We start from the raw sequence: 16,061 nt of genomic DNA on the forward strand, positions 1-16,061 counted from the left end.
CACCCATCTCCAGCCAGAGTAATCTGTCTGACCTAGTTAGATTCAGACATATTATGTGGATAAATTGTTCCCAAATAATCTGATTTAAATGCTTTGACTGAATATAGAACAGAAACACGATGGAACTTATTGCCTTTCCATAGACACCCGAAAAGCCTACAGCCCACAGGGTAACCGACATCGGGGCTGTATGGCGGGGTGGCCCTGCAGCCGCCTGATGATATAAGTGCGGCTGATGGCGTGGCACACGCTAAGTTTATTTGCGCATTCTGGCGTGTCACATGGCCAGACCAACATAGCCCATCCCTGGCACCTCAGCTGACATAGGCCGTAAGTCCCATCATGCCCAGACGACCAATTCAGCAGTCTCTGATTATATGCTTTCATGACTCCTAAAACTGTCCGCTTGGCACCTAAATTCTGCGTAGTGTGGTCGGCTCTCTCCGCAGCGTTCATCCTGATCCAAAAACAGCTTGAACGCATTGTGCTTACACGGTCCAAAACTAAGCACTCAAATTCTATCATCCTGCGTATTCCTCGTGTAGAATGGGAAACTCGTATTAACATTTATTTTAGACATTACGGTTCTCTGGATCCTTATCCCTTATTATAAAAAGTACAGCGCGATCCAACGAGTCATTCAGTTGGGAAACATATATTGTCTACGTGGCTTTTACTGGAGGCGCAGACCATACCAAGTTCCCGAATACTAGTAATTTGGCCAAAGCTTTGAGTTGACCGCAGAGCCGTCGCGTGATACCCAAAGTTTTTAAGTGACAGCCGATCTTCCTCACCATTGACCTGAGTTGAGCATTCAGCATCTGCCAGCCATGGTTAGTGTCTCACCAGGATTCACCTTCTTCGATTCAATGTGCCATCTAGACGTCAACACGGTCATCATGAGAAGACGTCGCCAATGGCGATAGAACTTTCCAAACGCTTGTCACATGTAAATATTGCTGCTGTGGTTTAGGAGACTGATACTTAAACGGGTTTCGGTCAGCACCTGAGTAAACCCTTACTTTGTATGCGCTTTAGGGGAATTGTCTTGATGGAACCAGGTCTTGCCGTTGGGCTGGAAGAAGATCCATTGTTGGCTGTGGTTCATAAACCAGTTTCCTGAACTTCCCAAAACCTTACGAATCTTTTCACGTGAGCCAAGGTGGATCGTTCGGCGTAACATTCAGCTAGAAAGATCTCCCTGCCCGTTGGTCCAGAGGACCTGCTTTTGCTTGGGGTGGTTGAAGTAGACGTTTCAGAACTGATGAGTGAAACTTGAGCGTATTTAAGCTCTTACTTGTAATATTTTTAGAAGGAAAAAAAAAAATCATGTTTTGTCGGTGAACGTTTGAGATCGGAAACTCTTTTCTAAAGTGATTTCTGCACAGCCAGTAAGTACTACATGCAGCTCTCCTCCAAGAAGTGAACGCTTTATCCGCCGTTCTTCATGTTTGATCAGAGATGCTCTGTGCTTCTTTTTAATCTCCGCGTCAAGGAATCATTTTCCTTGGTATCTTCACACTACTGATCGGTCATTCCAGTCGCTTTTTAATTGCCTATCCAGCAGCCTCTGTAATGCTCTCATTAAGAGTACCCTTGTATAGTTCGGCCATCAGATCCCCCCCCCCCCGACCCGGAAGTCCGCGTTTTCTCGGAGCTCGGAATGTTTGCAGGGTTAGAATGTATCACCGGGTTCTATGCACGTCGCTGACTAATTCCAAGAAGGTCTGAGCTTACCCTGCTTAACGTGTAGTTCAATCGGTGAGGATTTAAGAATGCCTTATACAGGGCTCTTACCCAAGCTGTTCTTGGAGCCGAAGCTTCTCCCGCCAACTCCCTCTTTGGCCAACAAAATCCCAACTTATCTCTGTGGCTAAATGCCAGCCCTTCCCGGTTCTCCATAACCCCTTCCAGTTGGGCTTGAAGGATGTGGGAGTCCGGCTTGTAAATCCAGCCCCAATTCTGATTATGGCAAAATGAATATTTTTTTCTTATTTTTATGAATGACTTTGAAGTCCGTATAGGCTCTTTGATTCTCCCCTTGTCTTTTATTTACCGTTCCATTTGCGCGATAACGAAACATCTCCGTGTAATAAAACTGTGGAGCGTTTTGTCTCGATGGGTTTGCTTGTCTATCAGCCCTTTTTATAATGGCTATTAAATCACGAAGACCTCCAAACACAAGCGCCGGAGAAAACACGAGAGATTCGTAGCATTAAAAATCAAAATAACGTTCGTTTTTGACGTGAGGGCCTGAAACCTTCCCCATCCGAGCTGCCACCAGATAACTGGAAGGGGGGGGGGGCAAGTTTAAAAATAAATCTCCGCTCGCCGGGCCTGCGTGTGTGCAAAGTTTTTATAAATATTTTGTCTGTGTGGCTAAGAGTATTTAGTTCCAGGAATTTTCCACACTAGTTTTCTCGTCGTTCTGGTTTTATTAGGAAATCCTGTTTATGGTGCTGAACGAATACAACCTCCTTTATTTGAAATAGATTAATGTCGAGCCGCCAGCAGATTCCCAAAGGCTAAAGGCTCGCTTTCGCCGAGCAAAGACATTTCATCTGTATGGGAGTCTAACCTGTAGCCCCATCACCTATGTATTTATATCTATATTCATTCTATGCGCATTTCATCTGGAGGAGAGACCTCTGAGGTTCTGGAAGCTTACGAGGCAGGATTTTTTTTTATGTTGGTCCAATAAAAGGTATCACCTTGGACTAAAGACGTAATCATATGCTGGACCTGTACAAGCCGTGTGTGTGTGCCTTATCCTGACCTGCCTGCCGTAGGTTAACGTGGCATTAAGGTTACATATAGAGGCTGCTGAAGGGGTAGAGCGGCCCAAAGAGGGGCTTCGGGTGAGGAAAGAGGGGCAGAGGGACTTGGCTGGTTGGAGAGATCCTCTTTTCTTCCATGAATGGATGTCTTTGCTGTTGCAGCTCCTATCTGGCCACCTTGGAATACTCTGAAGCTGTTAGGTGGCTCTATGAGTGTAGTGGGTGGGAGATGATGCCCCAAAAGTGCCCCTTCCGGGTCACGCCATGCCTGCTCCCGTGCTCTAACCTCCCCCAACAGCTTTGTCCCGATTTGGACCGCTATGCTGTTGAGGCGGTGTGGCGTCAGCATAAGAACACTTTTCACATATCAGAAAATGTTTTATACGTTCTCCCAGCTGCTCGTACCGGAAGTGCCGCCCAACATTCACCAAACTCATGCCAGGTTTCATACTGTTGACGTCAGTACATGTAATGTGGACATGAATGAGAAAGATGTTGTCATGTGCGCTCTATAGGGAGATAGCATCATCATTTTGTGTGTTAAACGTGTGTGTGTGTGTGTGTATATATGTGTGTATAATATAGAAGGTAATACAGTGAGGGGATTAAACATGCATGGGGTAGACATACGGCTTCTGAATCTAAGACGAGACCAACGACTGATTAAGGTTTGAGTCTTTACAGCAGGAGAAACGGCGACTAGACGGGGGCCGAATGGGGCCGATCTGCCGCCAAATTCAATGTTACACGGAGAGATGGGAAACTTTATTCTATGCACAGAATTATTAATATCGGAGGGCAGTGATGCGTGCGAAATGCTTTGATATGATATGATATCTAGACTGCTTCCTTGTTGATGTCTGTCTTAAGTGATTTTGTATTTCCTTTCCAGTTTGTTTTCCTTGCTGTCCAAAAAACACAACAAAGTCCTGGAGCAAGCCACGCAGTCTCTGCGAGGGTCCCTGGGCTCAGACGAGACCCCACTTCCTGACTACGTGAGTATCAAACCCTAAGCCCCAGCGTGAGAACCTCCCGGCACCGCGGAGGCCACAGTCTGCCGGCTGACAGCAGATCAGACTCTTAGAATGACTTCACATCTTCAATGTGGTTTCAGAAAGAGACAGACGAGAAAGCACACAAACCACTAGTGACGCTCGCTGCAAGCGGCATCGTAATTCGGGCTCTTTCCCTCGCTTTTGGTTATAATTACGCTTTTAGATAGATGGGAGATGCATTCTTCTATTACCCCACGCTTAGCGGCGTCTTGTATATTATTGCATGTGCACCGTGTATCTTGGCATCGATGTACCCTCAGCGGGCTCCAACGTTTGTTATTCCGTTAGATAAACTGCCGCTGCGTGCGCGCGATCACCAGCCTTCACAGTTTTACAAATGGCCAGTAAACGAGTCACCCATTGGAACTCCAGCCTCGGCAAAAGATTGCCCCCGACGGCTGCCCCAAACCCGTAGAATCTTAATATTATTTATTATTTTATATAGCGCTGACATCAAAGTTTGCATTTATTGCTCGCTTTAGGCAGCAGATGAAGTGATGACCGATTAGGTTTTTACCCTCTTCTAGTGCAAGATACAAAAATATTAAAAAATATAGTTTTTTGTGAATTACGATTACGGCTCAATTAAAGCGTAAACCGAATACCTTAGCGTATTCCCTTAGCGGGTTACATTGTAACAGTTTAGAAGCTTTAATGTTTTTTAGTTGCAAGGATACAATTGTCTACTGATCAAAGTTCCTCTAAACCCGTTTCTCTGGAGCGAGCTGCTGCTGCGCGCATGGTTTTAATTTTTATTTTAAAATATTAAAAAAAACAATGTAACATCAAATCAAACGGATACGCCACGATGCACGGTGTTATTGCACATATAATAACATTCCACAGCTGTCTCAGCGCACAATGATATTTCTCACATTGACAGACTATCCCGTGATCGCCTGCATACGTCTCCTGCCCTGTATAGTGTATAGTTAATATGTCGGGACCTTTCGAGTCACATGATTAAAGGCGTAACATACAGCCAGTCTTTCATAATCCAGATTTAAAATATTGCATGTCTCCTGCAAACATTCAGTCTTGTGAGGAAAAAAAAAAGCCCCGCTTATCGCTCCAGAATGAAAGCTTCTATTCTCCAAACAAAAAAAGGAGGATGAGCAGAATAGAGCTTTTCCAGGAAATGCACGGCCGTGTCAGAATTCCAAATGGCAGTTAATAAAACATCAGTATAATGTCCCCGACACCCCCTATAGAAGATTGCATGTTAAAGTACTCTGAGAGTAACCCATACCCTCTGTAAGTACCTTAATGTGTATTCTTCCAAAACGAAAATAAAAATAGAGCGCGTACCTAACACGGAAGAGGCAGCCCTGCTGCAGCAGCTGCCCTCCTCCTCCAACGCGATCTGACGATTCTTGCCACTGAAAAGCGACCAATCGGTGTCAAGAAAGGCACCACGCAGCTATCATACGCGTTAAAGTTTATGTTATGTCTGGAGTGCCCCTTTAAATTGGAACTTTCTCATTAATGTTACGACACCCAAGAAGAGCTCATCCGTCCGGCTGAGGATCCAGCGCGTGGGATTCGGGGCGCAACACGTAACGAGAGCCTGATCCCGTGTTTTTGAGGACGGCTCTCGGATACTCCGCGTCCCTAGTGGGATATATGAGGGCCACTCCTAAGGTCCCCCTTTGATTCTTTACTTAATTGAGCTGTCAAATAAAAAGCAGCTGTCTTTCCCTACCTCTAACTCCTAAGAGGAAACCCCCGTGGCCCCTCGTTCGGCATCTGGAAATGATCGGACTTTTAAAACCAAGCTAAGAAGAAAAAGCCAATGTTTGTTTTATGTGGGATGAAATGGTTTTATTGAATGCCCTTTAATTCGTGTATGAAGAAGGGTTATTAAAAAGCAGTATTACAAAGGGACGGTCATACAAAGGCCTTTTTTCCCCTCTTTCTTCCCCTTTTTTGCTCGTATCGGATTACGTCCGATGAGAAAGAGAGATAGAAAAGTCTTCACGCACAGCATTCCTGTTCCAGCCTCAAAAATAAAGCCCCCCCCACCCCGCCCCGCAAGCCAAAACAGATACTGTTACAGAAAATTGCCAATCAACGTAAATTGAATTTTTAAAGCATTATTACTATGATGGAAACGTACAGATAGGTTCCAAACGCACGCGGTCCTGCCAACCCGCTTCCGATCTCAAGCGTCCGTGTCAACGGGTCCGAAACAAACCACTCCGAGTTCCGGAAAGTCCTTCATCGCTTTTAATACAGAGCGGCGCTCAATAACCTCCGCTCCTGCGTTCTTTATTTTAACGCCCGGACAGAACACTCGATAGTGAATGTTAGAGCAAAACGACACGCAGACAATCTAATTGCCATCTCTGTGTGGACTTACACATAAATCTTCAAGGAATTGCGGCTTCGGTTTGTCTAAAGCCTTTGTGCTTCTCTGGCGTCATGGATCCAAACGTCCCTATCCGCATTAACAGAATGTTTGGACTCTAAATACTGAGAATTGGTTCCCCGTCATCATTTCTATGCATCATTTTTTAGTAGAGATTAATAGATTTCCAGTTAACCATTATTACAAGGCCCTTGGGGATTGTGCCTCGGGGTAAGCCATTGGCCGTGCCTCGGGGTAAGCCATTGGCCGTGCCTCGGGGTAAGCCATTGGCCGTGTCTCGGAGTAAGCCATTGTCCGTTCCTCGGGGTAAGCCATTGGCCGTGCCTCGGGGTAAGCCATTGGCCGTGCCTCGGGGTAAGCCATTGGCCGTGCCTCGGGGTAAGCCATTGGCCGTGCCTCGGGGTAAAGCCATTGGCCGTGCCTCGGGGTAAAGCCATTGGCCGTGCCTCGGGGTAAAGCCATTGGCCGTGCCTCGGGGTAAAGCCATTGGCCGTTCCTCGGGGTAAGCCATTGGCCGTGCCTCGGGGTAAGCCATTGGCCGTGCCTCGGGCTAAATCCATTGGCCGTGCCTCGGGGTAAGCCATTGGCCCTGCCTCGGGGTAAGCCATTGGCCCTGCCTCGGGGTAAGCCATTGGCCGTGCCTGGGGGTAAGCCATTGGCCGTGCCTGGGGGTAAGCCATTGGCCGTGCCTGGGGGTAAGCCAGTGGCCGTGCCTCGGGGTAAGCCATTGGCCGTGCCTCGGGGTAAGCCATTGGCCGTGCCTCGGGGTAGGCCATTGGCCGTTCCTCGGGGTAAGCCATTGGCCGTGCCGTGGGGTAAGCCAGTGACTGTGTCTCGAGTTCAAGCCATGCCATAGGAATCATAGAATATTAGACGTGGCGCAGGGAAGGCCTTTGTCTTTGCTCTGGGGAAAGGACGTTTCTGAAATATACTTTTGTGCCACAAATTCTGAATGAAGCAAAATGAAGACGCGATTATAGATTTATTTCTGGGAAGGGTTCGGCCGTTCGCTATTACTGGGTTTCTAATGCTGTATTCGGTTACGTTCGGCAGGGTGTTCGCAGCGGTATTTTAAACTGTGCTGACTGCAGACTCCACGCTCTTTATTAATAGAGATTTACCCTTCCAAAATACTTTGTGAAGTGCTGTGAGTGTTTTACTCTGAGCATCATGGGAGTTGTAGTCCTTTGTAAGGAGGGGGTCAGGGGACAGGCAGCAGGGGGCAGAAGAGGACTTCAGGACAGGTTAGTTTTTCCCATTTTGGCTCAACTTCCCTGAAAGTAGAAGCTGCAGCTGCCCCCCCCCCCATTTACTGTCCAACTATTTTTGCAACTGATTGGCTTCAAGCAGCTGATCCATTTCAAGGAAATGCTCCTGTTAAAATAAATGGCAGCACTTTCTACATAGGCGCACGGGGATCTCAGAAGCCCCACACAGTCGCACGGGGGTCTCAGCAGTCCCACACAGTCGCACGGGGGTCTCAGCAGTCCCACACAGTCGCACGGGGGTCTCAGAAGCCCCACACCTGGAGCTTTGCTTGAGCCGGCTCCGGTGGTGACCCTCTGTGAGTATATCGTGTGCCGGGACATATATCCGGCCAACCGCATCCTCTGCACGCTCTTATCTCCTGTGGGTGGGAAAAGGGGCAACTGGATATCGCAGAATCCCCCCAAGCGTTTGCAAGGGGGGCACCAGAGAAATGTAAAGGGACCTGGCAGCTATCCTATGCATTAAAGTGCTTATGATGGCCGGAGTGTCCCCTGAAGCGACGTCATTAATGCGCCTCTTCTTCAATGTAATTTCTCCAAAATAATCCCACTGGTCGGCAAACGGGAAGCCCCCCCCCCTCGCTGAAGAATGAACCCGCTGATGTATGTGAAACATTGTGAGCGGGTCGGTTCCGCTTTCCTTCTGGGCTCCGCTATTGTGCTGGTCGTTGCCGCTAATCTGATGCGGGAGAGAAATGTCCCACAAAGCTCTTTTCATTATCAGCCGACCCCCCCGGAGCCCACTTAGCCCCCTAGCACTGGAGAGAGAGTCTGTGCAAACAGACATCATGTTTAACCTGTCATTTGTCTTGGTTAAAAGGAAAAGGGGTGAAAAACCCCCCCATCTGTCACTTAGTAAACATATCGCTGTCCTCAGTCTGGTTCATTACCAAACAAGACTTTCCATTTACAAAAGGAACACAAACAACTTAACCCATCGGTGGGGAAGACAGAAGCATGCGCGTGCGCGTCCCCCCCAGCCTGAAATGCTAGCTGGGTTTGAAAGGGAAGCGCTCGGCGGTTTAATGCGTTTTCCCACACGGTTCTGTCCTTGTTACGCATCAAAGGAAGCGTTCTGGAGTCTCGGGTTACGCCGTCCGGGGAATGTGCTGCCCGGGCTGTCTGAAAACCCACGGCTGAACTTCAAAAAAAGAAGTCCTGTTTTTTCTCCGGTATAATTTTTCTGACTGCATTTTTTTTTGTTCCGTTCTTGAACTTTTATATGTTTTTCAGCTTTCATGTTCTCCAATAAAAGTGACTCTGTGTTTCTTACGCAAGCACAATTTCAAGGAAGAGGCGGCTGTGATGCTAATTCAGTGAAATTCAGATCTGGGCTCAACCCCGCTGGCTCAAAGACGTTTTTTGGTACATAGTTTTTCCTGCCCATTTTCTTCCCTGCTGTAAAGACTCAAACCTTAATCAGTCGTTGGTCTCGTCTTAGATTCAGGAGCCGTATGGCGATCCCATGCATGTTTAATACCCTCACTGTATTAACCTCTACCACTTCTGCTGGGAGACTGTTCCACTTTCCCACCAGTGATGCTAATGTGAGGTTTTGTTGCAGAACCATCAGTGTTTTAACTGGAGATCCACTGGGTTGTCCACTATACTTTGCCCCCGGAAGAGTATTATTCCTGGGGTAAAGATAATCAGGAAAGGCTGGTTGGATTTGTACCGTTTGCTACCACTGGGGGGCAATAAAGTTCTCTCCAGCCAACAAGATTGACCTGTCTGGACACGGCTCGTACCGGCTTTAGCTGATAAAGTGTCTGATACTGTACAAATGGAAAGCCGTAATCCTGGAATTAACAGAGCCAGACCATATTTTTATCTCCAATGAGATTTGTATCGTGTTGCGTAATTTTACAATCGGGCACGTCGTCTGGGCCCCCGAAACAGTCTCCCCATTTCTCTGATCTGAATGATAATGCCCTTGTTAACTAATGGGGTATATATGGAGAACATTTAATCCCCCTGCTTCCCGATTTGCAGAATTACAGAGACAGGCACGGCGAGGAAGTCGTCTGAGAGCACTTAATTGTGGACTTTATTATCAATGAATTCTCCAGCCACAAACACATGAATAAGAATTACGAGCTGGAAGGAGATAAGAAACCCACCAGTCAGTTTATCTGAAATTGATATATAAGAGTCTGCGCCAATCACTTGGACAAGGTGCTTCTGCAGGACCCTATAACCCGCCCCCGAGGATCCCCAGCCGGCCTGTTCTATTATCGCGTTCACGCCACGGCTGCCCCTCTGCACCAGTTGTGGACGGGAAAAGCAGCGTCCGGCCCTTAAAGCTATAGACCGGGATCACAGCCCCCTGCTCCTCAAACATCGCAAATTCTGTCAAAATAAATAGTGATATTTTGGATTTAAACTGTTACCCTGTACGGCCGTATATTGCTAACCCCCCCCTGCTGTCATTGTACCCCGGTGTTGGCGAGTCCTATCTAATGTCGACGTGATGGAGAGAACAATGATGCAGCGAATAGAGAGACGAAGAGGAAATATTCATATGTGAAATAAATATGGCCGTCCTCCAAGATGAAAGCTTTAAAAAGTGCAGAAGAAAAACAAAACCCCGCACCGATACGAGGACATTCATCGCAGAAGCCTTGAGAGAGGTCTGCGTGGGTTAGAGACGTGCGTCTGTGTACAGCCTCGGTCGAGCGCAGGCAGGAACGTACTCCGGCCCAGGGTGGCGGATCCGGGGGGTGGTAGTCCCCCCTGCAGCAAAACTGGAAGACAGATCAACCGCTTGGGCGATCTGCCCCTGCTCTGCTCCATGGATCGGTTACAAGGGGGATCTCGGATCTCCCCAACCAGCCCAGAATGCATTACAGGGCACCGAGCAGCGGGGCCGTGCCCGAGGAAAATAATAGGGCAACCAAATGTAGCAAAGTGTCACGTGTCCATGCAGAAAAACGCGTAAGGTTACATAGGCTTTAGAGACATCCGAGGTCTCTTTCACAGATAAAGAGGAGACCTCTGAGGTCCCAAAGCTCATGAACTTGAACCGAAGACTCCATTTTTCTCTGGGGCTAAAACAGAGATACCCATCGGGGTCCACACAAAACATTAAAACATTAACCTCCCGGAAACAGCAGCCTCCAGGAAGCAGCGTTACAAACTTTCGGACAATGCGTTCTTTTTCTTCACAAACTGATTAAACGCCCCAAATAAAGATGTGTTTTTCTGGTGGAATTTCGGCCCCGGCCCCCTTTGACGCTCCTGCGTCTTTTAGCAGCCCGTGGGTTTGTGTCGCGAGGAAGTCCGGCAGCGCCACGTTTATCAGTGTGAGACGCGTAATCTGGGGTCCGAGGGAAACGGCCCCTGAATTCCGAGCGGCCGCGTTTAATCTGCATGTTGTGTCCCGGGGCCCGAGCGGTCTCTGTAAACGCTGTCAGCGCCGGAGCGTCTGTCTCTGCCTCCTTTCCTGTTTGTGCTCCGAAGAGTCGCTCTCAGATACACTCGCAGTATGATAGATTACACGATGGCTACGGGCCGCAATTACACAGAGGCAAAAAGGTTACGGGCCCAGCGCCGAAATAATGGCCCCCGCGGCCCCCCCAGTCCTCTAACTAGTTCGGTGTAACTAGTTTGGGGATCGCTCGCTTGTGTATTATTCTTCCAGGTTTCTGGCTGCCTCTGGGTATATCTCAAATAATATGCACTACTGATGAAAAGTTTGGGGTCACTTAGAAAATGCCCTTGTTTTTGAATGAAAAGTACATTTTGTCCATTAAAATAACATGAAATGGATCAGAAGGGGTTAATGCTGTGAATGACTATTGTAGCTGGAAATTTGCCATTTTTATGCATTTTGTATTTTTGTCTTTTGCATTTCATTTAAAATGTAGTTCTTGTTAATAAACCCCTCTGACAGTACTTTATAGAATTGTAGTAAAGCCTCATTTATATGTTCGGATTTTCCCAGTTTGGGGCTCTTTGGTTTATTTAATGATAAATGTCGCTTTCATCGGCAGCTTTGGTGTCCCCATACCGCGAATCCTTGTTGTATCTCTTAAAATACCGATACTCAGGTTTTAGGGGCATAAATCACCTGAATGACTGAAAATGGCCGGCTACCCTGTGAGTGGTGAGGACGTGCCACTCCTGGGGGTCTCTGCTCTGTTTGCTTTGTAGACAGCGGCGGGCAGTCACTGCGCTCTCGTTTATCGAAAGGTTTTTAGTCTCTCTGCGTTGACTCGTTTGAAGCCAAAGGTTTTGAATGACGGCTCGGAAAAGGGTCCAGGTCGGCCGAGAGATGTACGTTAACCCCAGGGGGGCAAAAGAGTTGCCCTCACCCTCTTGCATTCATGGGGTAAAAGTCGTTAATACAAATGTTGGCCGTGGTGTGGCAGCGGTGGTGGCCCCCTGTGGATCTCCACCACGTATGCCAGCTCTGAGATGATGGACGTGATGATCCTTCATCAGCCGGAAGGCCGGACGTGGAGGGTCCGGGCACCTGGGGGATAATTGCAACACGACACAAAAGCAGCCATTGATTGGCCATTGCCATAGTCGGTGGAAAAAGCTGCTTTAACCGTTAGCGGATAGAATAAAATGACAAATCCGCGCAGGTTTATTTGCTTTACATTCGAATCGTGTTTCAGTGGAACAGAACCTTTATAAAACGTGAATTAGACGCGTTGGGAGCGACATACATGATCCCTGGCAGAACCCCGTTTCTTAGCGGTCCGTTCGTAGCTTTGATGTGAATGAAACGCGGGCGACGCTTCGCCATTTCGGGAAACTCCCCCACGTGGGGGGTAAAAACCAGATTTAAACGGTTTTAATTTATTTAGAAGCGGCTTTACTGTAAATTCTTCATAAAAATAAGGCGGAAGCTTACATCATACGTCTGTAATTTGTTAAATGGTCGTAATTGCGATGCCCGTGCTTGCCGGCTCCCGATGACACCGCCGCTCGGATTACGGCTCGTTTCTGAGTAATAGGGAAGGGCGCTTTCATCCAGACACCGATAACATTTAATGAAATTCCTTTAAATGACCCGCGGATGGTTCCCAGACCGGCCGAGCTATTCCTGTTCACCCGCATAACTCTCATCCATCATGTTTTCCAAAACCCGCATTTTACAGGCACTAAACTTCCTGGATCTGCATAATTATTCCTCCCCATTATGTTTTCTCTCCCCTGTGTTAACTTGCTGACTGTTGTCGATTGGTTCAGGCAGCTTTTGTATGAGGAGGATCCCCACCGACCTCTCTAATATTTTTTTTTTATATATATTTTTCGGGGGATGGGCAGCACAGGGGGTTTGTGGAGTACGTTTTTACGCAGAGGTGCTGGTGTCAGAAGTGTTTGGTTGATCTCCATGGCTGGTCCGTCTCGCTATAGAAGGCTAAAGCCTTTAAGAGTGCCCACAATACACCGCACTGACCACTGGCACTTGTAGACCTGTGGGGTAACTGTAAGTCTTGGTTCAGGTTAACATAACAACATGGAGTCTGGTTGGCCCCCGATACGCGGGTACGCGGCATCAACTTGCTGATATGAAAGTGGGTCTCGGATCCGCCGCAGGGCGATGCTTCGTGGTTTAAAGAATTCGTGGGTCTGAGGGTTCAGATGGTAAGAAGGAAGATGTCCGAGCAAGCCTCTGGTTTTAGATCATGGCCTCTTGTCCTAACATACGTTATCCCTGCGTTATATATTTCATTCTCACAGTTATCGGCCCAATAAAAAATGTAAATGAGGTGTTCAGGTGAACGAGATTGTGACATTTGGTTTGGGGCAAAACTGGGAAAACCCTGCTTGAATACAGGTGCATTATTTTAGAATGACAAGTCGTGGTTTTCACAAGTACTGTTTGTTACCAGGACCTCGTAAAAGAAGGAATCTTTATGGCCGACTATTAAATGGTTAAAAGGTCAGCTTAGAAATGCTTATGAGAAATTTTAACCTTTTCCATCCTGGACGACCAGCTCGTTATCCAAAGTAGATCCATGGATCCGGGGAGAGGGGATTAATGCTGTGCTTGGGGTTATTGCTAGCGAGCCGGGAAATGTTCTGGAAGCCTCCGCATGCCGTCTCTGGGCAAGCTGTAAGAATGGCAGGAATTCCAGCGGAGAGCGGCCCCTTCCATTCGGCTTCGGACAGCCTGGCAGCCGTGGCGCTGAGGTTCACCAGTGCCGGCACAAAGACCTCTTTGGGATCTGCCCTTAAACCTCTCTTGGGTTCGGCTCTCGCTTAGCTCTCCATCTGGCCCTCAAAGAGGCCTGTCCGTGGTTCATGGTCAGCATCGTATGCATTTCCCCTCTTTAAAGAGATCTTATATATATATATATGAATCTCGGGGAAGGGCAGCCTGTGGCAGAGCCAGCATTACCTCCCCTTCTGCCCTTTCACCCCGAGACACTGAGATTGGGGCAAAAACCGAGGGACTCCAGGTCAAACCTTGAGAGTTCCATGGTGTGGTAGTACAGGCAGAGCTGGGCGACCTGGCGGCACTTCCTTCCGTACAAGCCGGTTAGGTTTAAGACACGAGTGTGCAGAAAAATATTAATCGTATGTACTGTAGTCCTCGGTTAGCTACTAGTTTTTACCCTGGATTATATATATCCCGGCTGCCCCACGCAGAGTTGCTCGGTGTCAATCACCCTTCAGGAGCGGCAGCCATCGAGGTATCTGACGAGAGACCTGGGAACCGGGTAACCCTGACTCCTAAACTACTTAAGGAAAAATGCATGTACAGGTTTTGTTATGAAGGGGTTAAAAACAAAATGACTACTGAGCTTTTATGGGCTACACCTCCTGTCACTCTAAATCTAGTAAACTTTGAACGTATCCACCTAGCTATAATCAAAAATAAAACTGCCCCTCCACCTGTGATAAAGAAATATGATTCTATGCCTGGCACTCAAGGGTTAATAACAAATCTGCATTTTGCTGTTTTTCTTCTGAAGGCTCAGGACCTGAACGTGATCGAAGAAGTGATCAGAATGATGCTGGAGATCATCAACTCCTGCCTGTCCAACTCTCTCCACCACAACCCCAACCTGGTGTACGCTCTGCTGTACAAGCGGGAGCTCTTCGAGCAATTCCGGAGTCACCCCTCGTTTCAGGACATCATGCAGAACATCGACATGGTGAGACGGGCCTTTAGGAGAAGAAGCTAGCCCTTCCTAGATGTTTGGGACCTTCTCAACGGGTTGGCGGAAACTTCTCTCCCTAGAAAAGTACTTGGCTTCGATGATGGTCCATCAATAGGACAAGGTGTGTGCATGCATCCCAGCAGAGGTGGTAGAGGGTAATACAGTGAGGGGGTATTAAACATGCATGGGATAGGCATACGGCTCCTGAATCTAAGACGAGACCAACGACTGATTAAGGTTTCAGTATTTATAGCAGGAAAAAAGAGTGAATAGACAGGGGCCGGATGGGCCTTATATACCCTTACTCTCCATGTGGTGTGATGTTATTGGACAGGCCAAAGGACCAGGGAAGGCTGTGCAGACCACATCAGGTTGCATGTAGTTATGGACCGGCGCATTATAGGTTAAAAGATGCAAAATGATCGGACCTCACAGCCGTATAAAGAGATGTTTGCTGCGCTTTTAATGATTTTCCTTACTCTAGCCCCAAAAATAAGGAGAGCTGAGCCCGTTCTCCAGCGCAGCCTCCGTGTTTTCAGCTCGCCGCATTAACCTTGAACTGAAAAGCGAGGGAAAATCCGTAAGCGCTTGTGTTATTTTTATCTGACGGGGAACCTTGACTTGGGAAAACACTCAGGGGCCCCACACAGAAGCCTTCATGTCCAGAAACCTTAATATTGTCGCCAGCAACGTATTCTGGCCCTCGGCAGCCAGTCGGGGGGGTGGGGGGGACCAAAACCCGGAGGCAGATTGTCCTCTTATACAATCAGGCCCCGTATGTGCCACCGCTCAAGGGGGCCGTTACACAGCCAATATGAAAGCTAACTACCCCCCCCCCGGGGCTGCTGTCCACATCCCCCCCCCCGGGGCTGTTGTGCGCCCTCTAGCCCCCCCTTATTATTAAGCAAACCGTCAGCATGTCTCTCGTTTTGTTGGCCCGGCAGAGGGTTCCCCTAAAGCTGCGCACTCTTAAGATGTTGTGAATCCCCTGCAGACTCCGGCCCCCAGCAAAGGGGTTAAATCCAGAAAACCAACTCTCGTAATTTTCAGCCCGAAAACCGCAGCAGATGCAGGCGGATGGCGGAAACGTTTCGCTAACCTTTTAAGTTTCATCTGGTGGAGACCGAGGCCGGGGACGTCTCTGAGGCATCCCTGTGTCTGCCGCTCAGCAGAGGAAACCCGGCCCGTCTGGCCAGCGTCTTATTTCTCCTTTGAAATGCTACCCGCTGCCCGCTGCAGAACGGCCCGCCGCTGCTGACTTAGCAGTTTATACGGGATGTTACCAGGAGTCACGTGACCGGCGCCTCCACAGCCAGATCCTCGAAATAAAACACGCTGCCTCTGATCTCAGGCTTTTAAATACGGAGTACCAACCCCTCGGCCCCCGTCTGGTCACCCCATTCTCCTGCCGTAAAGACTCGGACCTTAATCAGTCGTTGGTCTCGTCTTAGATTCAGGAGCCGTATGCCGAT

General features: G+C 48.2%; 1 protein-coding gene across 2 annotated transcripts in view; it reads left to right on the plus strand.

Moving 5' to 3' along the window:
- Positions 1-16,061, plus strand: part of DYM (dymeclin) — a 101,714-nt gene that overhangs the window by 64,613 nt on the left and 21,040 nt on the right. For both annotated transcript variants that reach the window (XM_053448239.1, XM_053448238.1), the window contains 2 exons: positions 3,670-3,772; positions 14,401-14,583. In XM_053448239.1, coding sequence (XP_053304214.1) covers positions 3,670-3,772; positions 14,401-14,583 — 286 coding nt within the window. The remainder of the gene's footprint in view (positions 1-3,669; positions 3,773-14,400; positions 14,584-16,061) is intronic.

Source organism: Spea bombifrons, chromosome 1, assembly GCF_027358695.1.
Source record: "Spea bombifrons isolate aSpeBom1 chromosome 1, aSpeBom1.2.pri, whole genome shotgun sequence".
In the NCBI taxonomy this organism is placed as follows: Eukaryota; Metazoa; Chordata; class Amphibia; order Anura; family Pelobatidae; genus Spea; species Spea bombifrons.